Raw genomic sequence first — 26065 nt, 5'->3', positions numbered from 1 at the left:
ATACGATTGTCAGCTGCTTCGAAGTTTCGTGTGACGTGAATTGTAGCGTTAAATTAGTAAGAGGTCCGGTGTTGATAAACAAATTTACAATTTCGTTTGCCTGTTTTTGAAATTATTAAAACAATATATAAAATATACCTAGAAAGTTTGTAATGATTTGTAACGAAAATGAATTTTGGGAAAAAGTTAATTTTTTGCGGCGTTGTCTTTCAGTGAAGTATGTAAATAATCGAGTTCAAAGCAGGTCGAATTATTGCGACGAAAATACTTGTAACTATAGGTGTGTGATTAAGTTTTATTAAACATTGTAAGTAAACAACATGACGTCTAGTGAACAAAAAACAAATCATTTTTAACGTTATTATTTATATCAGTTAGACTGATTGGATTACCTTGTCTAGCAGTTGAGTAAAACTTCAACTTCAACTTTAAAGCAGTGAACATGAAATTTATATATCTCTTTTGTTATGTAATAATTGTAGCAGAGAAAATTAATTATTTATTGTAAAGTAACAGCGTAATATTTAACTCAGTACATCGTGGAGAATTTTAAAGTAAACATTGATTGTTTTATAAAGAATGAAATACTAAATAATCATTAATTTAATAACACTGTGTTAGTAGTAGTAACATAATACATTTTGCAAATAATGTAGTGGTAAATTCTTACATAGAAATGGATCTGTGCAGTAGTTGAAATTTTCAGTTTTTTTTTATTGTGATTGTGAGGTAAACATGTCATGGTGTGTAACTATTAAACTTTGTTATCAGTACATATAGTTTACAAATGTTACAACAGTTCATTGATATGAACCTAAACTTTTACATTTATAACAAACTATAGTAAAACTCAGAAACATCAATTGGGTGGTTTTAATTATGAAGTAAAAACACAGTTAATCAAAGTTTGATTAATATAATAACATGAAACTTGTGTTATGTTTATTTCAGCTATAATGACTAGCCATAGTTTATGTGTGTGTAATGAATTTGCTGCCTCTTTGGTTAGTTAGTGGTGTATAAAATATACAGATAAGTTATGACAGCCAGTTAAACCAAATTATACTCAATGTTCAACATATACAAGTATGAGTCTTTACATTGTTATCATTATTTTACTACTAAGACAAATATATTCAACTAAACATAATTATATGAATTATAAATGTGAGTTGACATCGTGTTTATATATATTTGAAATAGTTGCCAATAATAACAAGTGACCATTTGACACATTTAGGCTATCCTTACCACCATCATAATACTCCAAACTAGTTATAGAGACCTATTTCAGGTAATATTCAAGTGTGATTTCCTAAAATACTTATCCTGCCTTCTCATAAGCTTCTTCAGTCTGCTCCTCCTACTGTGTCTGAAGTAAAACTATTTTAAGATATTAGAAATGTATCACTGTTTTAACTGGAATCATGTCTGAGTTTACTGTGCCTTCAACTTGCATTCTCTACATGTTAATTTATTCATCATTCAGTGCCTTAATCTATCATTTTTCTTTATGTTCTATGCACAATCAAAGACATCTTAGTTTGTGAAACCTGTAGTGGGATAATTGTTAACGTACATATATATAATGCTGTTAAAACCCTGGTTCCTAACAGTTTATGTATTAGCTTAGTCATAATGTGATATTAATAAACACATATTATCCAGTGAATTTTTAGTTTTTAAACAAGTTGAAGAGAACTTTTGTATTCATAAACTTATAAAATGATTTGGAATAACAACACAAACCATATCAACAGACAAACCACATTCTATAAGTCCATAATTCTGACCAAAAATATTTTCTAAAGAAGAAGAGAAGTTTGAATCTAGCCTTTCAGAGCTAGCTTGGATTAATTATCCCAAATATTCATGTTTGTATTTTCAGCTTTTGTATACCACAACACAAGTGAACAACCAATATAAATAGATAATTCCTCTAACAATTTTGAATATCTTAATCTAGACTGTTTTCATTTTTCTGTATTACAGATAAAATAAGTTCAAAAGTTTGAACTCTTAGTTGACTTAAGCCAGAAATCATTACCATTATGATGCTATCTTTATTGTCATTCCAACATACAAGATTACCAAAAATAAGCCTTAATAACTTTATTATTCTTTGTAACTTCAAATGTTTTTTAAATAGTATGGAGGATACTATTATTTGCTCTATTTCACTGCAGCTACATTTTTAGCAGAAAGTTTCAATGTTTTGTCTTTTTTCCAGAACATCAGTGCTTCTCTTATTCGAGAAGTAAGTCCTTTCAAAATTTTTTTATTTGAAATACATAAATTTACATTTCATGCTTAAACTTATCTTCCTTTTTCTAACTCAAAATATTATAACATAATATCATCATCTTAAAAAAGATATGTATTTTTGCTTTAAGTCTTCAGCTGTTTGTGAATATTATTCTATGCCTAGTGTTTATATTAAGGTCTTATATTTAGTAAGATGAGTATAAATTTTCTGTCATATATGGTGAGTATAGAAATAGTTCAGTACAACCTATGTATGTATCGATTGTTGCATAGCTAGCTATTTGGTTGTTTTTTCTAGAAATCTGCTTTTAAAAAAAGTTGAAGATGTATCAGAAAAGCTAATTCTGTCAATAAGTAATGGGCAAATACCAAGTTTCACCTTTCCAAGAAGAGATACATGGAAGAATGTGATGTAAGTAGCTAATAGTATGGAAACATTTTGAAAATCTGTGTTATCGAACAATATTTAAAATATGAAGTTTACAGAGATTGACCAAATGTGACATTCCTTAGCAAGTAAGGAAACTTGAAATTACCAGGGAATTAGTACTATACACGTGACTGATCATTCTCATTATAACATAGTTGGGGTCATAGCTTCTAGATATCACCTGGGTAACCATTGAAGGACATTGTTGTCAACATCCTTGCACAATGTGCTATATTAAACAATATTCTTCTCAGGCAGTAATAGGTATAACCCATTCCAAAAACAACAAATGAACAAAGGTAATGTAGAAAAAAATCAACTTATTAGCTTTCTTGAACAACATGTTACCTGAAATCCTAGACTTATGCAGTACAAAGAATGAACCAAAGGATAGAAATGTATTGTATATCCAAGTACCACACTTGTTGTCTTACCTACATCACTTTTGTCTTAAAGCTGATAATTAACTTGAATTTTACAACTATTAAAATTTATTTGTGCTGATTGAAGATTACATTAACTCTTTGTCAACCTCAAAAATTCTTACACCATACAGATGTCATAATCCCTGTAAAAAAAACAACATCATAAAATGCATAACAAAAACTCTTTAACAAAGAAGTGCAGTACAAAGGACATAAAACTAATTAACAATGAAAATACAATACATAAAAAGTAGCACACACATACACTAACATAAAACCTTTATGAATAACCCATAATTTAATGAAACAGAGGAAATAACATTTTAAAACTATGCTTTCACAATTATCATCTACACTCTTTAAATGGAATAGTCTTACACACTATGCAGAAAAATAAAATGCAAACCCTTTACCAAAGATAGAGAATATTAAATCAAACTTTTTACACACAGATACATAGATGAATTTTGTATAAAATTGCTCAAATGTAGCAATGTAACTTAAAAAGTAAACAGTGTCCTCTTTTACAAAAATCAAAACATGAAATCCTATGGCATATAAAAAAGAAAAACAAAACAAACCTTTCACAGTGTATACCAAAATACAAAACAGAACAAACATGCTTTTACAAGATTAAAATGAAAATGTAAGTTGCAAAGTAAAACCTTTACAGAAACAAAAGCATTAGCTTGTGTGTAAGTGGCCACACATGATTTAACATACAGCATTTTATCAAACTCTTTAATAATAATTAACCTACATAGTTATAAAACTATAAAGGAAACCTTCAATACAAGCAAGTAAAATTAAAAGAAATATAATCTGTTTTATGTGACTTGAAGTCACTAATGATGAAGGGTAATGTCTTTAATTCACCAATACTTCATGCATAAAATTGCATAATAATAATAAAGAGTTATGTCTTTTAGGTGGCTTCATTTGTTCTCACCACTTCAAGTGGTTTGATAATGAAGGATAAAGTTTCCTCTTTTTAGAATTTGTTTTACAACAACAAGATGACTATTAATGATACACCAATAAAAAAAACAACTTATATACTCATTTCAGTAACACTGTAACAGTTTTCATGGTGGACAGGTTTTGCATTGAAGGAATCAAGTTCTAGATGAGGAGATACTATTGTCAACCTTCAAAAAACCTGTATGTCATAGCAGGATTAGTAGATCCTTTTTAATGGCTTTATGTCACTGGTAGCTGACATATTTTGGTTGATGGGTCTCAGAGTTGCATCACTACATAGTTAAGATATAGCTTTTCAAAGCAGCTGTGGAAATTGGGACTCTTTGGTACACACAATAGGTGAACACCATTGATTACTTGAAGAAGAAGATTGCCAGAAGTCATGAATTCAATCACACATAGCAAGTCTCTTGGTGAAAAATACAAGGTTTATGAATTCCAATGGATTAAAAAGTCAGCTAACTGTGTAAGTTGACAAGGGGTCATATAACCACTTGGCTACAACTATTACTGTACTAAAATCTACTTTTAAAGGCTATGTAATACATGAATCACTGTGGTCAAGTGACATTTCCATGAATTAAGATTTGCTCATTTATTGATCTCTCATAGCAGGTGTATCCTTGGTACCTATGAATATTTTGGTCCAGAGACCTCATTGGATCTTTACCAGTACTTTTTTTGTTATGCTGCATCTGTTGCCATTTTTTTACAGCAGAGAACACACTTGCTTTAAAACTTGATTCTACAAATCCACATTGTTAGGATCCATTAACATATTCACTATGTTTCTTTAAGGACCTTTTCCTAGTTAGTCCCTGAGGGCTGTGTTTTGAGTGTTACACTTTTCAGTATAAAGATAAATGTCATCACTGAATAACTCTCTCTTACTGTTGCAAACGGGCTCTATGTCGACGACTTTTACATCTTGTGTCAGTCGTCGAACATGAGATATATTAAGCGGCAACTACAAACTGCCCTCAATCATGTACTGAAGTGGACTAAGAGGAATTGCTTTAATTTCTCTCTCTTTAAAACCGTTTGCATGTATTTTTGCCACCAACGGGGTATTCACCCTGATCCTGAACTCCATATCAGTGAAGTTTCACTGCCAGTGGTCCCTGAGACCAAATTCTTGGGGCTTATCTTTGACCATAAGCTGACCTTTATATCACACGTAAAGCAGCTACGGGTCAAATGCACAAGAGCACTGAATATCCTACATGTCCTCTCTACCACCAGTTGGGGAGCAGATCGATGTTCTATGTTAAAGATATATTGTGCTCTTATTCGATCAAAACTCAACTATGTATTAATGGTCTATGGCTCTGCCAGACCTTCGGCCTTAAAGATGCTGGACCCCATTCATCATCAAGGATTTCGACTCTGCACTGGGGCTTTCTGCACCTCCCCAGTTCAAAGCTTATACGTAGAATCTCATGAACCTTCTTCTAACCTTCTCCATTTGCAACTGTCTTTACTATATTCTTCGAAACTTCATTCCTTACCAAAGCATCCCACCTGGGGATGTGTTTTCTTTCCTCAGTAGGCCATACTTTTTCAGAACAGACGATCTGCCATTGCTCCTTTTGGCCTTCGCATCCAGGTGCAATTGGATGAATTGGGTCTGTTCTTGGATAACATTGCAGAATCCACTGGTCAGCCCATCCCACCATGGCTTATTACAGTCCCCAAATGTGACCTTTCTTTAAGTCATCTGAGAAAGACAGATACTCCCGATTGGAAGTATCATCTTTTATTTACTGAACATCTTTCGAACAATCTTTCCATTCCAATTTATACGGATGGTTCCAAATCAGGTAATTCTGTGGGCTCTGCCATGGTTTGTTGCAGTTCGGTGGTTGCGCGCAGAATCCCCTCAACAGCTTCTGTGTTCACTGCTGAACTGTATGCCATATCTCTTGCCCTGGATCATATTGAAGCTAAGCAGTACTCCAACTGCACTATTTATACTGACTCGCTTAGTTCTCTACTGGCCCTGGAATCGCTTCACGTTGGCTCACACCCTGTTCTCGCTGATGTTCAAAACTGACTGGTCCATTTCTCATTAACATCTACTTCTATCCAGTTTTTCTGGATACCAGGCCTCGTTGGTATTTGCGGGAACGAGCTTGCAGACACGGCAGCTGAATCTATCTGCTCTGGCACTATCACCACTGTGCCTATTCTGTACATGGACTATGGTCCCATATTCAAGGCTCGGCTCCATGCCAACTGGCAGTCCACTTGGAGTGAGCAATGCGACAACAAGCTTTTCCAAATAAAACCCTATATTGGGCTTTGGCCGTCTAGCTTCCGTAAGGTTCAGAAGGAGGAAGTTGTTCTAACTAGACTACACATTGGTCACAGTTTTTTAACTCATCGTTTTCTTTTATCTGGAACTGTTGCACCATTGTGTAGTTTGTGTAACACTCAAATCACTGTTAGCCACATTTTACTTTCTCTCCATCGTTACAACTTTCAACAATAGCACTATTTTAAACATGTTCTGTCCCAGGGTTTGTCCATAACATTGGACAATGTTATTGGTGATGGTGACACTGTCCACCTTGATAAAGTTTTTAATTTTTTAATGGCCATTAATCTTTTTAATTTCATTTAAGTGTTGGATATTTATTCATTACACCTTTTTAATTGTGGTTCCCTTTTATGAGTCTCAATATCTCTAGTTCAATTTGGAATTGAAAAATGGCCAGAACATTAAATAACTCGACACCAGGACTGGAAAGGCCAACTTCAGGTGACTAATGGTGCTGTTTGAACTACCTGTTAGTCGTCCTGGCGAGTTGTTATTACAATTTTGCTGCATGTCTTTTAACACTTTTATTACTTTACCTTTTGGTACTGGCCATACTGACACATAACCCAGAACAAGGACTGGAAAGACCAACTTCAGGTGACTGACGGTGGTTCTTGTACTTACCTGTTAGTCTTCCTGGTGGGTTATGATCATTACCATTATACTACAGAAAGTCCTTTACAACTTTGTAAACTGGATTTCAACATTGGTTTTATGCCATTTTATGTGTTTAATTGCTGTTTCGTTTTTACCTTCATTTCCTTTTATGAATTTTACTACATTTACTTTACTTTTACCTTTTCACCAGATATTTGGCTAATTATTATAATGATTTTGCTATATGTCTTTTAAAACTTTTATTACTTTACCTTTTGATAATGGCTGTTATGACACATAACCCAGAATCAGGGCTGGAAAGGCCAACTTCAGGTGACTGACAGTGGTTCTTGTACTTACCATTATGCTAGAGAAAGCCCTTAACAACTTCTCTTACTCTGCTTTCTCTCTTAACATTGTAGACTAGGTGTCAACATTGGTTTTATGCTTTTTCTGTTTTTCAGTGCTGTTTTGTTTTACCTTCATTTCTTTTCATGTATTTTACTACATTTAATTTATTTTTACCTTTTTACTGAATGTTTGGTGCAGATAGCCTAGCTGCTTTGTGCCATAAAACACTAAATCAACCAACTAACCATTACTGGTCTGGATTGGATTGTTTTACCCTCTGGCAGGAAAGCTTTCCTTCTACAGCTACCTGGATGTATGTTTTGAGCAACTGGTTTTGGTTGGAGCTGGACCAGCCAACATAAGCCCTTACATGTGAGTGGACTGGGAACTTCTTCTGTGAACTGGGTGTTTTCCAGTGCTGATTGGTTTTGGACTGTAATTGAACCTCCATGTGGCACTTCCACCTTCCTGATGTTGTCTGGATGTACATTGCTGGGGATTATTGTTCCAGGTTATGTTGTTTTTGCAAACATGTTGGTTTAGGTTCTTGGAATAGTGGCTCCTTTTCCCTTCTGATTCATGTACCTGAATTGAATGGTTGAGGACCCTTTTCCTGTCAGGGGCCAGTCAAGTTTCTTCTGGTACCACTGGTCACAGTGAGATTGTCCTTTTGACTATGGTACAACACATCTAGTCACTCTGCATAGATTCCTCTTCCTTTTTTGCTCTTTGATTGTGGCACAAAACAGGTTCAACCTGGGCAAAGATTTTACCAGGGTCAAATATGGTTCAGTCTCTCACAGGTATGTTTCTTTTACATTTAGTGACAAACTTTGTGGCTGCTCATCTAGGTAATTCTACACTGGTCCCTCCACCTGCTCAATTCTATTTGTAACTGTGAGAAAAGATAAATAATCACACTGGAAGTTAATATTTTCCTACACTGAAAATATGTTTCTGATAGATACTAATTATCCTCACACTTTCCACTCATCTAACCTACTTTCAGTGTTGTTTTTTGTGTCTAATCTTGAAGTGAGAATCAGATTTAACTGCATAGGAGCCAGCTGTGATAAAAGGTTACGTTACACTCCTATTGGTAGAGGGTTGTTTCTTGCTAATTTGCAATTTTTTGCTTGTAAAGCATGGTTTACTACTTACTTTCAGTCATCAGTGATCATCCTAGCTACTGGTGATTGAGTTTAATCTCAACCATATTGTTTGGGAGACCATCAGTTGTTGCTTGGTTGGCTGTAGGAGCTTTCTCTCACCTCTAAGTCCAGGAATTTTTTCATGGGTTCATAAAAAACTACTAAACAAGTACTGTTGGGTTTTTTCTTTTTATCCAAATGCTTGAGCAATTCAAGAACTGAACTATTCAAATTCAGCATCAGGCATTTCACTGTCTGCCCCTAAGTTTGTCCAATCCAAACATTAAAATTGTATAACACAAAGGCTTATCTTTTGACAGTTTTAGAATGCATATTTACAGTCTTGTTTTTGATTATTATAACAGTATAACCATAATAAAAAGCCTATTTTCTCTATGTCTGAATGGGATTCATTAAAGAATTTGAAAAAACTTAATAGTATCCTTGTTTCTAAACTTCTTAAAAGAAATGATGTTATTTTTTTTCAATAAAGATAACTATATTCACTGAAATTCATCACATTCAGAAAATTTATTCATAATCCAACTACCACTAAGTGGTTAAAATTTCATATTTTACTTTTACATGATGAAAGATAATGTTATTTCTGATACTATTTAGAATGAAACTTCACCAAATAATTCTAATTTTGTCATATCATCTTATATGACATCCAAAGTGCAAAGAAAATATATCAGTAAGGTATTTTATTTCCATTTTAGAATCTTCAGCTACAAATTTATTTTCTAAATATCATTGACAATGATAGCTTCACATTTTATATATCTGTTAAAAAATTTGGTTTTCCTAAACCTGTTTATATGACCAATTTTGATGATTATGATACCATGTGTGCAGAGCACTAGGTCTCCTGGCATTATCATCATCATCATAAATTTTTTCATAATTGTAATTATTAAAGATAAATTATGAATCATTGGTGTTAAACTTCAGAAGTTTCTTAAAGATGTTACTTGGGGTATCATTTAGGATATCAACTATATTGATACCATACTTGCTAACTTCTTGTTTTATTTGTAATGCACTGCATCTCCAAATATAAACTAGTTTATGATTTTATTTTAAGTTTATTCATTTACCTTATGGCAATTAATTAATAAAATTGGTACACCCTTTAAAAAATTTATCATGTTTCAACTGCATTTTTTGGGAGGACTCAGTGTATCAGTTTTATTAATATATGAAACTTACATACTGATTAAAGTGTATAATTAGTTATTATTATGAATTTCTTGTTTAGAAAGTGAGATGAACATTTTCTGTTAATTTTAACTCACAAAATCTGTTACTGAATTGATATATTTAAAATAATAAAGAATACAGACAAATATTGAATTTATTTCCATGATGATAATAGGAAACTATATATCTGAAAGCTACTAATACCATGTGTTTTGAAGAATATTGAGACATAGTTCAGCTGTTTGAAGAACAACTTTGGTATAATTAAGAGATTAAACCATTTTAGAAAATTATTTTTTTTAATTGTAATTTTTTAACAGTTATGTAAGAAAAAGATACATAATTACTATATTATATTATAAATTTGTTAGTACTGTGTACATTTATAATATTATTTTGTTGTCTATTTTATGATAAGGTTTGATCCTGGTGTAGGATTACAGATGAATGGTTCTTCAGTCACTTTTTCTGTGTCCTTAAGAAATAAAACATCTCTGAAAAAATTTGGTATGTATTTCATACCTTTTTTGGAATTAAAAGTTTTAAAAAATGAACATTTAAGAGAAATTAGAGTAACAATAATTTTTGAATCTGAACAAACCATAACTATCCTTTACAATGTTATACCTTGTTATTATATTACTTAGTGGTATGTAAAACCATGATATGCTTTTTGTTATTTGTATAGCTTTCCATTTATGTTGTACAGGTATTGTTGTGTAAACATTTATGCTGTTACAAAGATATTAGTGCAATTCAAACAGTATTGTTTAATTAATCAAAGTAAGGAGATATTGATAAAATTACAATAAGAAAAATAAATATTTATGGTGTGCAATGTGTCATTTTATGTGCTGTCTAAAATAAAAATTCTATTTAGTTTATAAGTAACACATTATGTACCTTTTGTTTATTTTTATACAGATAAGAGTTTGATTCATATGTCATTCCATTAATTAAGTTGACCATTAACATAACTTTAATGATAAAATCATTAACTAAATATATCTGATAATTTTGTCATTTAATTTTTAAACTGACAAAAACAGATATTGTATCCCCATCAAAACACTGAGGCCCTAGTCAGTTGAAACAGAAACTAGATTGTTATATTTCTCAGGTTATTCGGCTGTTATGGTAAGTAGTGAATTAAACTCTAGCTGCCAAGATATTTCCACAACTAGACACTGAACTGAACTCAGCTAAATGTATCAGAAAAGAAACTAAATATAAAGGAACTCAAAGGAAAACTTTATTTTAAAAATAAAGAACTCACAATCTCCCTAAAGGTTTCCAGTGAAGAATGTGAAGTTGGAGAATAGTAAGGCAATATCTTGAATTTATGTAAAATAACATTACTGCATAGCTTGTCATCTTGTTTAGACTCATGTCAATGCTAATACAAGATACAAAAGTCTTTTCAACAAAGTTAAATTTAATTTTAATATCTTCTGTATCTTGATATATTATTGCAGCATAAAAGAGACCAATCATTCTGGAATGTTTAATATTGCCTAGGTTCTCTAGTGGAAGAGTGGTAAACCTACAGATTTACAATACTAAAATTAGGGATTTGACTCCCCTTGGTGAATGCAGCATGTAGCCTGATGTGATTTTTCAGTAAAAAAAAAAATATTGCCTGGTCTTGTAGTATTTACCTGTAATTCTTGTAAAATAGTCAACATTATATCTGTATGAAAAAAAGTAAAATAAAAATTGATAAGTTGTTTTCAATTATAAAATATGTATAATTGCATATATACGTACATCTTAGTGGGAAGAATTGCATGATTACAAAAAATATTCTATTATTTGTTGTACGTGACCAGCTAATGGGGAATTATTAATCAATTATTAGGAGCATTGTAACTATTAAGTAAACTTTCTCTCATCATGTAATATGTTGAATATTGTTGTAGGATTTTTTAAATTAGGGGATATTTTCAGGCTTTCTGTGCTCTAAGGTTCAGTATTTGCCACTGTGATAGTATGATCTTAATTCTGCATTTTTATGTATATGTAATTGATATCCTCACTCATTAGTCAAATACATACTTATTATAGCATGCATAATTAATATGAAAGAGAAAAACGGGAATTTTTCTACCTAGTGTGTGGTTTTGTTTTTGATGGGTAGGGACTTACGGGCCACCCTGTATATACCCACACATATTTAAAAAAATAAGAACTAATACTGTGCCATAATGTATCAGTCTTTTGTCATTTGAGGTGTAAAATCATTATGAATGGTTAATTCTTGAAACAGAAATTCTTACTTTAAATATCATGTGTATTTCTACATGCAGATTTACTCATTTGTCCAAAATTTGTATGTATCTCACTGCAATTAATCATAGCTCAAAACTACACATTTTATATTTTGCTTATAAGACACTGCATTTTTGAAAATACAAGAGTAAATTAAATTTTGTTCTTTTTTGGAAGTATCATTGGGAAATATTTTGAGGTATACCATTACTGCTCCATGTATACTTTTGGGTATCTGATTCATAAGATAAGCATCAAGAGCACTAGGATGCTAATAAATTTACTTAGCTGTTGAATCATATTTAGGTTTTCATCTCTAAATTTAATATGCAAATCAACATTTCAAATGTTGTTTTTATTCAGTATAAGTGATGACTACAAAATGAGTTAGTAAAGTTCATTCACTCTTGACATATTGGCAGCTATTAACATTCTTGAAATTAAATCACAAACTTCATTTGGTCAATTTATCTCAGTAGAGATTTAATTTAAGAGTACAGAAATGTCTAACTGTGATTTCAGAACCGTATTGTTGTAGCATGATTAATTCATTTGTTTGTTAAATTCACTAACCTTAACTTTGTTAATTGGAAATTTCAAGTTTTGAAGTACTTTATGGCAGAAAATTCTGTTATTGATATCTGTGAATTTGGTTTTTACAAAAAGTTAAAAATATTACTAAATGAAATAATTCTATTGAATGCATCTTTGATGTTAGTTAATGTTTATGAGACTACATACTAATTTTACATGGATAAAACATGCATCTGATTTTGTGGTATTTTTTATTGACTTCATGTAATACTGACTTATTTTGGTAAAAATAAACATAAAAATGAGAATACCAAATTTGTGATATATTTTACTATGGTCTAGGAATCATCTGCCATCTTCTTAGCAAGATCTATTGTTTGATACAGACAAATAAATTTTGTACTAAAAGGTTTGTACATCTGATGAAGAAAATATATATGTTTTCTAAACTTTTCATTCAATACTTTAAAAAATATATATATAATAATTAATAAATGAGAATTAATTATCTTCTTCAAAAAACACATTTACATATAGTTATGGTAGAACTTTCTGAGTTTAAATCTAAAAAGATAAAATTTGCTTATGTTTTTATATATATTTTAACTAATGTAGATAGAATATAAGTAATATCATAGGGTTTTACTCTGCACATAAAAACTACAAAATTAGCTAGTTCATTTTATACTGATAATAGGCATTTAAAAAACTCCCAATAATCAAATAGTAATAAACAGACAAATTAACATTATATACTGAGCAAATGTAGTTCTTTTGACAAGCTTTAATTTTCTTTGTGGGATGTTCAATGACTGAAATTTAATGTGATGTCATAACTTGTTCTTTTTAAGTGATAATTCAGCAATTTTGTTTTTAACAAAATAAGTTAGATTTGTCTTCCTGATAAGTTTGCATATATTTTGGAAAATCTTTTAGAGACCTCTATTATCAAAATGTTAACTGGTATGGGAAACAAAGCATTGTTGATAACCTGATTGATGACATAGCTTGCCTTTTTAAAGTTCAACGGCGAGAACTGCATGTAGTAAGTAGAAAAGTCTTACCAAAAATGGATCTCTTTCAGTTGTCTGAATAAACAGATACACATAGCAAAAAAAAGATATTATATCTATAGTATATAATACCTGTGTGTTTTCAGTTTTTGTTTTGTTTAAATAATTATTTTGCATACAGCAACATTACAGTATACGCACATTCAGGATTTCTTGAGATACAATAATATATTTTTAATACTAGGAATTATCAATTTTGTTTGGTGTATGGGTGGACCATTAGTCAGTCAATGTAAACATTGTTCACAGCATATTGATGTTTTTCAAGGAAAAATTTAATCATAAGATGAGGCACTGAATTATCTTTTATAGTAGATTGTTAGATACATATGATTGTTTCATTTAAATTTAACATGTGAATTATGATCAAAATAATCATAAAGTGTAAATGTTAAATTTAATATTTTTAGAATCACTAATTTATCAGATTTTTCATACACAACTATTTGAAAATCATTTGTTGCATGGTTCAGTTGTTGTGAATTGATGTTACTCTACTCAAGTGAAAGTAAAAGTGAAGTTAGATTACAGGTTAGTTTATTTGTAATAGGTGATTTTAAACAAAGTTTAACAGTCTTTTATTGTAAAAATAGATTAGAGGAGATTAACTTGTCTTGTCAGAGAGTATTTTGAAGTAATTTAACCCACCTGTGTGGACTTTGATGAAAAAGAGACAGTTATTTAAAGCTCTGGATATAGTTATTATAACCAGTAGTGTAATAAATTTTTGTACATGCATTTAACTTGCTTTGAATACATTATTTCAAAACAAGTGGATTGCGAAATTTATTGCCAACAAGTCTCAAACACCTACTCTAAAGAGTTGCCCTATGAGAACTTGATGCAAATGAATAATAATTCAGTCTAATATATTACTGTTGGTTTATTGAAATCCATTATGCATCTTGGATTGTTCTGATATATGTGCCACCTTGTATATTATTTGTACAATTAATCTTACAAACAGTTTAGACATTATTTCTAGTAAAATGTAATTCACAAAAGATACCATGTTGTGTCTTTTGTACAGTTTCATTGTTTTAGCTATGATAAAAGGGTTGTACATAAGTAGCTCACCTTCATATTATTTCCTGGTTTAATCTTTTTAACAAGATGTTTTAGATAAAAAGTTTGTGTTGTTCAGCTAAAATGAGATAATTTTAGAGCAAAATCTTTTTGTACAAAATATGAATATAAAAATGAAGTAATTAGAACAGAAGTCAGTAATAAACCTGCTGATGTAGAAAGGAGTTATACCTGCATGTAGTTCATTATATTTCAAAATACATTTAATAAAACTTTATTTTTTTTCAGAAATTAGTAATATTGTTTATGATAATTTTTGCATGTACATTCTTAGCTAGCCACATCTAAAGGATGCATAGCAGGTGACTTAAAATTCAAAGATGCAGAAGGAAATTATGTGGACTGTTCTGCTACCATTTCTGTAAGTACACCATTCTGTTTTTATGATACAGCTTGTAATATGAATAGATTAACACAGTTTTTGATTGAGTAGCAGCAGTGCTTGAAGTAGGGTGAAAGAAGAAATGGATGGTTTGTTAAATTCTTAAAGTTGTAAAAAAGTGATGGGATGGTTTGTAAAATTTGTGAATTTAAAAAAAGAAAAGAAAGCATAATTGGTTAGAGTATAATTGTAGGTTGAACCAAAATGTAGTAGCCTGAAATAGCCACTCTGTACTTTTATAGTTTATTAACTAAATCATTAATAATTATATAATCACAGATATTTTTTTCTCTAGCAGAAGGACAAATAGTGTATTAACTATCTATTGAACCTTTTTCTTCTGAGAAGTTTACAGTGATGACAACTGTTCAAGGAGGTGGATTAGTGAATTAGACCATTTAATGAAAATGGAAGTGGAAAACACCTTGTGTGACTCTCCATAGAACTTTGTTGCATTTTTTGCTTTGTATCACATCTTGCTACCTGTATTGTTTCAAAAGGGAGAAGAAAGAGAGGGCAAGATATTTGACATAGCTCTTAACAACTCTGAAAGTACCAGAATGGTTTCAGGCTCTCCTGAACAGAAATGGGATGATATCCCACCCCACTTTAAACACTGAATAATGATTTATTAGATTTATACTCTTTTTTTTTTTTTTTAAGGAAGTGTTTAAGAGAAAAGTAAAGTAATTTGACTGATCTCAGATGCCTGATCTGCATGTCAATATATTACTAATTCCAACTTATTTTGTTGTTGTTACAGATATATGAATAGTTGTGGACTGTATAGTCAATGAAAAAATTAAACTGTTTAGTTTTAAGGTGACATTTCTATTTATCAATACCTATTATATTTATTACGTTTTAAATGTATAAATCTATGTGTTTTGGAAAAAAAAGAAAGATTAATAATGATTATTTTATACAGTCATACTTTGTATGATGTATTTTTACTACATCAATAAATGTAGTTGTTTAGTTTAGGTAACATAGTTTTAGGGGATTACCTTGCCTGGCATGCAGGATATCTTGGATTCATCTTCATTCATCTTCAATCCACAAAATTAAAAATAGAAAAGTAACCTATTGTGCATACATGTTTGTGTGTTTGTTCTTGCCATTCAGGTAAATTTATACCATAAACTGTATTTTTTATATATTTTGTGTGAAGTTAAAATAAAAAATGTATCAACTTTCTTGTGCTCTAGTTAGGAATTAAGGATTCCACTACAATACTTACTTCTCTCACATGATTAGCTATTTTCAGCCAATGCTGCCCTCTGTATGCACATTTTTTTCTTTATGCATATCACAAGCCTTGTACTCTCCCATTGTTGGAATTACTGTATTCCAACATGTCTCTTTTGTAAATCATTATGCATCATCTTATAACCAAGAGTAGCATGACATGTTCATGTGATCCATGCAACTCTCTTTAAGCTTCTCTACCAAACCTTCTTTTCTCATTTGGCAGGATTTGAGTTCAGATATGCCCTTTTGTTTCTTTATTGCTGCATATTTGACTTAGTTTTCCTCCCAAAATAGTTAATTTTCAACTTGATTCTTATATTCATTTTTACTCGTTCAAGTTGCTTTTCTTTCTGCACTCGTGTTTGGTGTAAACTTTCTGTGCTATGAATTTCAAAGTTCACATTACCTCCTTGAGGGTTACAGGTCTCAGGTGCAGATAATCTGACAATGGATTTATTTGCTTTTATGCATTGAAAGATTGAGCATTACATGGTTCAAACTTTATCCCCAACCTCCACCAAAGCTCACACTAATAAGGCATTTGTCCATTTTTTCCTTTACCACAGTTAAATAGCAAAATACCTTTTGCTATTCTGTACCATTCTAATCATTTAGTGTCTCCTAGGCCTACTTCATTCTCAACAGATTTTTTTCTCAAATGTGTGTTGTTTTCTTAATGTAAATTAATTATTATTCACCTAATTCTTACATGTTACTTTTATTTTTCATCCCTCCCCTGATATTTGGATCCATGTTGATCAGTTAGCCTAGAAGTTACATGTGGAGATTAGCAGTCCCACCTCCCAAGAATGGCTTCTTTTGCCCTTTGCACCCATCAGGCTGTCTATCAATATTTATATTGGTAGTTCTTAGGTTTCTTGTCACATATTAGGGGGCAACTTTTGAATTATTGCATCTCATTTAGTCTTATATACATGCTTTATTTGTTGTTGGGACATTAGGGGTTGTAATGCTATGTTTGCTTGGGTCCATTTACCCTCACTGTATTTTAGGGTTTGAATTATAGCCCTCTTTTGGTGACTTTGTTTTTAATATAGTCCTGGATATTATCAGGCCTCAGGTTTCATCAGTCCACCAACATTACACCTTTACAGATATTGTAGCCATTTTCTTCATCGGAGCCTCGCTTGTCTCCAAATCCCTTCCCTCGAATTCACCCCCTTAGGTTTCTTATTTCTCCATATTATTCTCTTCTCTTTATGCTCCTGTGACTGACCAGCATCTGTCAGAGGTGGTCCAGTAACTTCTTTGGCATTGGGGAATCAGACCTGTTCCTCATTCTTCCTGAGGTTTTTATTCCCACCCTTTCATTGTCCCCAAGAGAATGATGGCTGGCAATTAGTTTTTACTTCATCTTTTTTATAACAATAGTTCAACTTTTTACAAAAGCAACCAAGGATTGGCAGATGATAATCAATTGTTCTTGCCTCAACCTCTTCATATCAATATCTTAGTTCATCTTGGAATCCTTCTTACCTTGAGATGGATATTTTCTCATGGGTTGTGAATATCGACTATGGATGTCTCTTATGCTTAACTCATATGACAATATCATATTTTTCTTATCCTTTTCTCTGATTTGTTTCCCTTAGGTTGGTTAATCAATTTCAGACCTTCCCTTTAGACTTGCTTCAGCACTTTATATGTTCGGTTGAATTGTCTGGGCTTTCGCATGTCATCTCCATGTTCAGGGACTGTGATTTCATTATTATATAGCCAGCTGACTCCTTCTGAACTGGAATTGGCCACTCTTATTCAGCAGCTACTTTTCTGTGATGGCTCAGATGGACTGGTTGGTCAAAATGCAGAAGTCCTTCCTCTGACCCACTCATTATCTTGTCCAACTGGGGTTCTTTTTTGACTTAACTAACTGTCGAGCTCTGCCTTGTCCTTCATGACTTAATTTAATAGAATTTTTTCTTGCCACACTCTCTCCACTTAGTCACTTACTGCTCACAAGGTTCTGTTGCTTTTGGGGATTTGGTCTTTCATGACATCATTGTTTTCTTGTGGTCATGCCCACTTACCATCCCTTAAGAGGGAAATTAAAAAATGATGAAACCTTGATTGGCATCCTCTTTATATCCCCATTTCACTTCCTCCTTTCCCACAATCTATCTGCATTGGTGGCTGGGGAACAGCTATACATCAATGGGTGTGCTGCTTCTTTCCACATGGCTGGATCTACATGTTTTCATGGATGCTACCCTTCAGACATGGGGGTATGAGTCATTCACAACAATGATTCAGGCCAGTGGTCTACAGACTTCTGTGTTTTACATATTACTCTTCTTGAACTTCTGTCCATATATTGGGTATTAAAGCATTTCCTTCTTCTTGCTAGACATTGTCTGGGGATGATTCCTTTGGCCAATTCCATGGTGGTAGCACATATCGCTCGATGAGGAGGCAACTTATCCAGAGATCTATATTGCAGTCACTAAATCTGTTACTGGGGCCACACACATCACACTTGTGCTATTACATGTTCTTTGCTGGATACATTTTAGGGGATATGTTTAGTAAAAAATTAGCCTACTAAACATATATTTCTAACTTTCAGATTGGGTGTTAAGTAAAGTAAGTTTACTTTCATATACTGTCACAGATATGTTGTTTACTCATTGTACAAAATAAAATAACTTTAGCTTTTTCACAAAAATTTTTGTTTAAGTTGAACCAAGTAAACTGATACATAAAATGTTATATTTTATATTAGGGAGTTCTGGTTCCATGTGATATCCAAGGCATAGAATGTATCCTTTAAATATTTCAAAGCTTAGTAAGGTACATTCTTTTATGAATTAAAGTTATTAAACCATGTAAAAAGTATGCCAGTTGTTACTTCCATTTGAACTTTTATCATTAGCATATATTTTGTGCAACTAAAGTTCAATCAAGGTAAAATATATGTATCTGATAAGTTGTGTTTTAAAAACCTTAAATAAAGTCAGGTCTTTGTTCTGAAGCCAAGTTTGTACTGCTTATTGAAAAGGATGCTACATTTCAAAAACTTCTAGATGATGGGTTTCCAAGAAAATTTTATCCATCCATTTTGATCACTGTAAGTAAATAATATATACAATGTATAAGTACAATACATTTTTTTAAAGCTTGTGTTTGGCATCAATTGATGATATTTTTCTAGAATCCTTTTTTCATTTTTCTATTTTATTAATTTCTCATTTCTATATAACATACTTTAGTTGGTAAGCATGAATTATTATGAAACCATATTTACTTTTAAAAAATACTAAATTATGCTGCTTGATCAATGTATTAATGTAGCAGCCACTTGTATCATACAACAAACTGAATTTTAAAGTGAAGTTAATATACCACATGCTGGAGAGTTGGTATTACAATATTAGACAGAAAATTATTTGTAACAAATATAAAATATAATTATTGCTCACTGTTTCACTTTTGCATATTTCTTTAAGCCTGTACGTAGTGTACCACTACAGTGTTGAATACTAAAAGTTTGGTAAACATATTGAAAAGCCAATATGGAGTAAGGTTTATGATCACTAGATGGAAGATAATTTTTGTATTCCTCCTAATTCTTCCTTTGAGAATCTCAAATCAAAGATGTGCAAAAATAGTGCTTCAGGTCTAGCTTTTGTCCACGACAAGTCACTACCCAAAATGTCTTTCATTCATTACCATAACTCTAAATTGGAATTACTATGAACGTTAAACTTCTCAAACACTTTAAATGAACTGAGACATATTATTAATAAAATTTCTGTTAGAGGATTAGAGTTTTGAATCAGCAAATTTGAAACTCCCTTTTATGTACAGTATATTAATAACTTGTTTCTAAAACATAACAGTGCCCTGTCTAGAATTAACCAAATATGAAAGCATACTCAAAACAAGAAGTAAATTAAAATGCATTGTGCATGCATCATAAGTGTACTTTCCTTTAGGTATATGCATTTGTTTGTACTCTTTTGGCTGAACCAAATAATATTAAAATATTAACACTGAAAAAAAGAAATATATGTCTAAACTAACTTAAAAATGTCTTAATAAAAGCATGACAAGTATTACACACATAGATATACTAGATTGTTACATTTTACCAGATTTAAATACTAAAAAAATTCTAAAGAAATTTTATAATACCCTGGTTTCTATGGTGTTTTGCAAATCTGTGATTAAAAAAGATGAAACTTGCATGGTTTTATTATTTCTGAGCATAAAAACTATTGTTAAATAAAACACATGTAAAGTAAAATGTTTTGGTAATACTTGTTTAACAGATGAATTAAATTTACTCTCAGCTGTAGATTTAAAGCCTGTTAGTTGCAGATAGTTGAAAATAAAGTTTGTGTTAATTAGATTACTTTGAACTAGCAGGTTTATTTCATCATTATTATTACTATTTTGAATTGTAAACTGTAGGATGAAATATTGTCAGGATTCTTAAACTCAAATAATGTCTAAATGCAATACAACAATATGAAAAAAATTATCTTGATACTTTAAGTAAAGTGCATTTTTTTATTTTATCACTATTTCATATACTAATTGGAAAAAATAGATATTTGACTATATAAAAGTTTCACAGCATTATAATAATGGACAGTAAAAATCTATGTTTCTAGATGTTGTAAAATAGTAATATTTTATTATGCACTTCAATAATAAAGTTCTTGTTGTTACATGCATTTTATTATTTAAATTATTTACTGTCATGCAATAGGGTAAAGGTTTCCCTGATGTTAATACAAGAGAACTGGTACATAAGCTGTGGACAGACTTAGAAATCCCAATTTTGGCTCTGATGGATGCAGATCCTTTTGGTATCAAAACCATTTACTTTTTACTAGTTCTTTCTAACATATTTTCAAAAGGTAATCTGCTGCTATTAATCAGTGATAGTTATAACTACACTACAGAGCTGCAAGAAGTGGTAAGGTCAATCATGCCATGGCCTGACCCCTTTTTCATGACCTGTGTGGTTACAACTTGTGTATTAAAACTTGCTTCTTTCAACTTAGTATATTAGAATGTGTATATGCAATATTTTTAAGAGATCAAGGTTCAATTTCACAGCATTAAATTTTCAAGACTTTCTGGGAGAATGTGCTCTCAGACTGTTAGAAATGGCAATGAGCTAACCACTCAAAACTTACTTCCTACAGCAATACAATACCTTTTATACATCTAAATATATCAATACAAGTTAAGTCTTGTGTTAAGAAACTTTCTGTTAAATTGAAACAATTTAGTTGACCCCTCATGCTTCGTTTCTGACATGACTCTATCAAAATGATCTTTCATTAGACCAAAGCACTTACACTTTAATGCTGATTTGATACTCCATTTTTGGAGTGAGAGCCATCCATACTTTCAATGAACTGATATTGATACTAAAATAAAATTCATTATGCATTTTATAAATGGTGTGTGACTTTCATGAGCTCTTCAAAAGTTTATAATCCATACATACTACACCATGGCTTTGTTAGAATCACAAACTTAGATTTTCACACTTTTTGTTTAAAAGAATTGCTTTATCTTGTTTATCTTACTTTTCACTGTCAAGGATAATTTTAATGGAAGTTTTCATGATGTCCAAACTCTTAGTATAACTAAATCAATTCACACCCATCTAGGTTTGTTTTTAATTTTCATGCAAAACTACTTGAGGGCTATCTGCACTAGCTGTCCCTAATTTAGCAGTGTAAGACTAGAGAGAAGGCAGCTATTTATCACCACCCACTGCCAACTCTTGGGCTACTCTATTATCAATGAATAGTGGAACTGACCATCAAATTATAATGTCCCCATGGCTGAGAGGGCAAGCATGTTTGGTGTGACGGGAATTTGAACCCACAACCCTCAAATTATGAGTCGAGTGTCTTAACCACACCTGGCCAGCCCGGGCCATCACCCATCTAGGAAATGAGTAGACCATCATTAGTCATAATACACAAGGTTCAATTTTGGAAAATAGAATAACCATGTTAATTCAGAATTAGCCTTAGTGCTTATGTTTATATAGGGAAATTTTCGTTTTTAGTTTACAGGACTCATGTTCTGCTTCTGTTTGCAGGACTTGTTTTTCAGTAACAGACTCATATATTTTCTCCCATGTCAGAATCACAATGTAAAAGTTAGATTTGAAACAAGTTGCAATACAGGGGAAATACTTGTGGTTTTGAAGTAAAATTTGTTTCTCACTTGTCACTGTTTAGACTTTTGTAGTCTTTAATACAACAATTTGTATAGACTGCTTTCAAAAATGTTTTGTTTTGTTCCTTTTTTGTGTTATATGGCACTCTTACTAATTTATAGTATTGTTTTAATTTGATAAGTTGTACAACTGAACAACTTTAAAGTTTGAAACATTCACTTATATAACTGTTTAGTGACCACATGATAAGATAAAGTATAGCACTGCCTACAACATGTAACTATACATGTAAAAGCAAAATTGGATCTATAACCAATATTTATAGGCTAACATTCAAAACCAGAATTAACTTCAGTTGTCAAAATTACAAGCACTTTTATCAACTATATAAAACAGGTTACAAAACACACACACACACACACACACATATGTATCTGTCTCTATGAAGTTTGAATAATTTATATTTTAAGTGTTTAAACCCTCTTAATATCTATTTACACATTATGTAGAAAATCATAGAATATTCAAAACTGTAAATATTCCTTGAATGTTATTTTGGGTTTCATGCCCCATTATTGAGGAAGGTAAGCTTTTTAAAATCTATTACACAAATTTAATTAATTATTCTACTTCTCTGTTATACTGTATCATATAAACTTAAGCTGACAGCTGGAGAAAAAAAGACTGGTGTCTAGGGAACCTCTTATAAGATCCAGTATAATTACTCAACCTTCCCAGACATAACTAACCTAAACTTTGGAAACATTATTTGATTTACTTAGTTCAAACTTAACTATCATGTTAATGTTATTTTTATAGCAAGGCCAATTGTTTGTCATAAACAAGGTATTACATTACAAAACAGGTTGTTGTGGTATGGCTTTACTTTCATAAAACCACAGATTTTCTCAGAATCTTTCATCCCTACAGTAGGAAACATTTCCATGCATATTGTAGAAAATATACCAGCATGTTTCAGTGTTTTAGTTACATACCTTGTTTAAACTCAAACTTGATTTTCAAGAAGCTTAAGCTGTGTGATTTCAATTCATAATATGTTGCTCCATTTTTTTTCTGATTGTTTTATTTTCTATCAAAGCTTATAGACCTGAATGTGTTCACATGTGACCCAGTCTGCAAGTTTTCCATTCATTATTCATGTATCTGCTTTCAAAGAGTTTATTACTGATTTATTCCATTATGTTATGTGTTTTTTTATTTTTTGACAAATTTTTAACTACTTTGATGTTAAAATTATTCAAGTGACACTATCCTCCTGCTTGTATGTGTTTTATTGGATCTCCCTTCTTTTTGTAAGATCTTAAACTTTTATTGTAGTTTAAAATTTTCAATAATTTTTTAAAATAGTTACATTTTTTATTAGCAATATACCACTAAGTTTTCTTTTTAATAAGTAAAACAGTAGTTTGTGGTCATATTTTACTACATTAGACTATTTTGCTCAATTTTAGCCATTTTAGTCTTTAATTTTGTTTCATTTAAGTCAGTTCATAGAAACTGATTCAACTGAAACAAAAATGTTTGTGATGTACAAGTGAATACATGGTTGTGAAAACATATCATTAGGTGAAATCCATTCAATACACATTTAACAGTACCCATTAAGTAATGATGTGTGATTATTTCATAATATTGTTTATATAGTGAAAGAAAAGTGCGTGGATAAATTAAAGTCTGAGAAACAAAAAGAGAGAATCTGTTAACAGTTTGCAAATACTGGTTTCCATTCTCACAGATTGTTAAAAAAATAATGCTTTTGTGCTTTTTTAAAATTTCAGTGGTATTACTATTACTGTCTTTAAAATATGCAAATAGTAACTTCAGCTAGATTGTCCTAAATAGTAAATTAAGCTAATGCCTGCATGTAATAATTATTTATGAACATTGTATTATATTCAGTTGCTGAAATTAACAAAATATTAAAACTTTTTTTCTTCTAAGTTTAGGACTGCATTTCAATTTTTTGGGGTTATTTTCTAAAGGTCATCTTATAAATTGTTTGAATTCTTTTAGTACTCTGCTACTACTAATTTAGAGATCCTGTACTTTGCAAATCTTGGTGTTGTAACTACTTTAAAATTAACTAAAAATTAAAGTAAATTGATAGATAAATACTGATTCACAGAAATTCTAGTACTTGTGCCAAGTACTATGCTGTTATGATGGGTGGTGTGTGTGTACATGTTTAAAACAGTAATGAGTATACATTATATTATTATTATGAATGAATACAGTATAAGGTTTATTTCTTATAAGTGCTAACAGAAAAAGCCACAGTTGTTATAATAAGGTTTAATTAATAATTTCCTAATTTTGTCAGTGAGTGATAGCAGTACAATTTTAAGTAATTCATAATAATTCATTATCGTTATTAATACTTTAATACCAAAGAAATTTTCTTTTTGTAGCTAATAGTGTATTTAAGCACGTTTTTTTCCAATAATGAATGTAATAAATTCTAAAATTAGAATTCATATATCTTTATAGTCTACAAATCTAGTTTTAAAATTTCGTTATAAAACTATTAAGTATAACAGATTAAGAATACTAACAACATAAAATTCGTAAACAACACACCTATTTATTTATAACAATGTGTATATTTTTTCCAGGAATAGAAATTCTACTGATTTTTAAATATGGTTCCCTTGTAAGTATAAATAGTTATTTGTAATAACTCATTATTGTGTCTTCAGAAGAATGCTTAAATAAATGTGAACTTTTATGCTTAAAGTGACAAATTGATATGTTTCATGTGTGAAAACTAACTTGCCATAATCATATATATATATATATTACCTACAAAGCATAATTTACAGTACATAAATCATGTATACAGAGGTTTTTCACAAACAGCAGATAATACATATAATTATTAGGTTGAGGAATAATTTGTGAGCCTTTTTAAATAATTTCATTCAAGCATTACATGCAAGACTATACAATACTTCAATGCATGAACACATTACACCCAAAACATTTATTATTATACTTTATTTCATGTAATACCTAGGTATATAGTATGCATTGTTGTAAACAAAATTGCAAGAAATTAAATGCGAAAAGCAGATGGTGTCGAAAATGCTCGATTTTGTCCACTTGACATTCCATTTAATGAGCTGAAAATGAAAGCAAAAATTAAAGACATATGAAAATCAAACACACCATCTATTAGAGCAAAAAATTATCTACCAAATGACATGAAATATTTTGTGAAAGCATTTCATTTATGAATATAATTTTTTAACTTGAAAAAACGCTCACGAATTATTCCTTAACCCAATACATCACATTTAATGTACACATTATTACAGTTAAACAGTTGTATTTTATATGTATATGCATATAAATGAAAATAATTAAATTAATTTATCCACATCAAGAGTACATAAGTGAAATTTGCAACTATATCCAAATGATGAATAAATGTAAAAAACAAAACCAAATTATTAAAATAAACTAACAACACTAAAAACAAACACATAAAACAAAAAGAAATATTATGCCATTTGTCAGGAAAATATAAAAGGTGTAATTTTAAAAGTATTTGGAATATCC

At 30.8% G+C, this 26065-nt stretch overlaps 1 protein-coding gene across 5 annotated transcripts in view; it reads left to right on the top strand.

The window, feature by feature from the left end:
- Positions 1-26065, top strand: part of mei-W68 (meiotic W68) — a 35159-nt gene continuing 9094 nt past the window's right edge. Inside the window, exons 1-11 of one of the 5 annotated variants that reach the window (XM_076482824.1) lie at positions 338-403; positions 2231-2257; positions 2564-2677; positions 10142-10230; positions 12868-12934; positions 13462-13570; positions 14959-15045; positions 19058-19094; positions 19293-19402; positions 21050-21149; positions 25120-25157. In XM_076482824.1, coding sequence (XP_076338939.1) covers positions 2676-2677; positions 10142-10230; positions 12868-12934; positions 13462-13570; positions 14959-15045; positions 19058-19094; positions 19293-19402; positions 21050-21149; positions 25120-25157 — 639 coding nt within the window. In that variant the 5' untranslated portion in view covers positions 338-403; positions 2231-2257; positions 2564-2675. Of the gene's footprint in view, positions 308-337; positions 555-2230; positions 2258-2563; positions 2678-10141; positions 10231-12867; positions 12935-13461; positions 13571-14958; positions 15046-19057; positions 19095-19292; positions 19403-21049; positions 21150-25119; positions 25158-26065 lie in introns of those variants that run through there. The other 4 variants (XM_076482823.1, XM_076482822.1, XM_076482826.1 and 1 more) reach the window with 4 other exon arrangements.

The sequence above is a fragment of the Tachypleus tridentatus genome, chromosome 13 (genome assembly GCF_004210375.1).
Source record: "Tachypleus tridentatus isolate NWPU-2018 chromosome 13, ASM421037v1, whole genome shotgun sequence".
Classification (NCBI taxonomy): domain Eukaryota; kingdom Metazoa; phylum Arthropoda; class Merostomata; order Xiphosura; family Limulidae; genus Tachypleus; species Tachypleus tridentatus.
The sequence above is the reverse complement of the archived record's forward strand: the minus strand, read 5'-3'. Positions and strand labels throughout refer to the sequence as shown.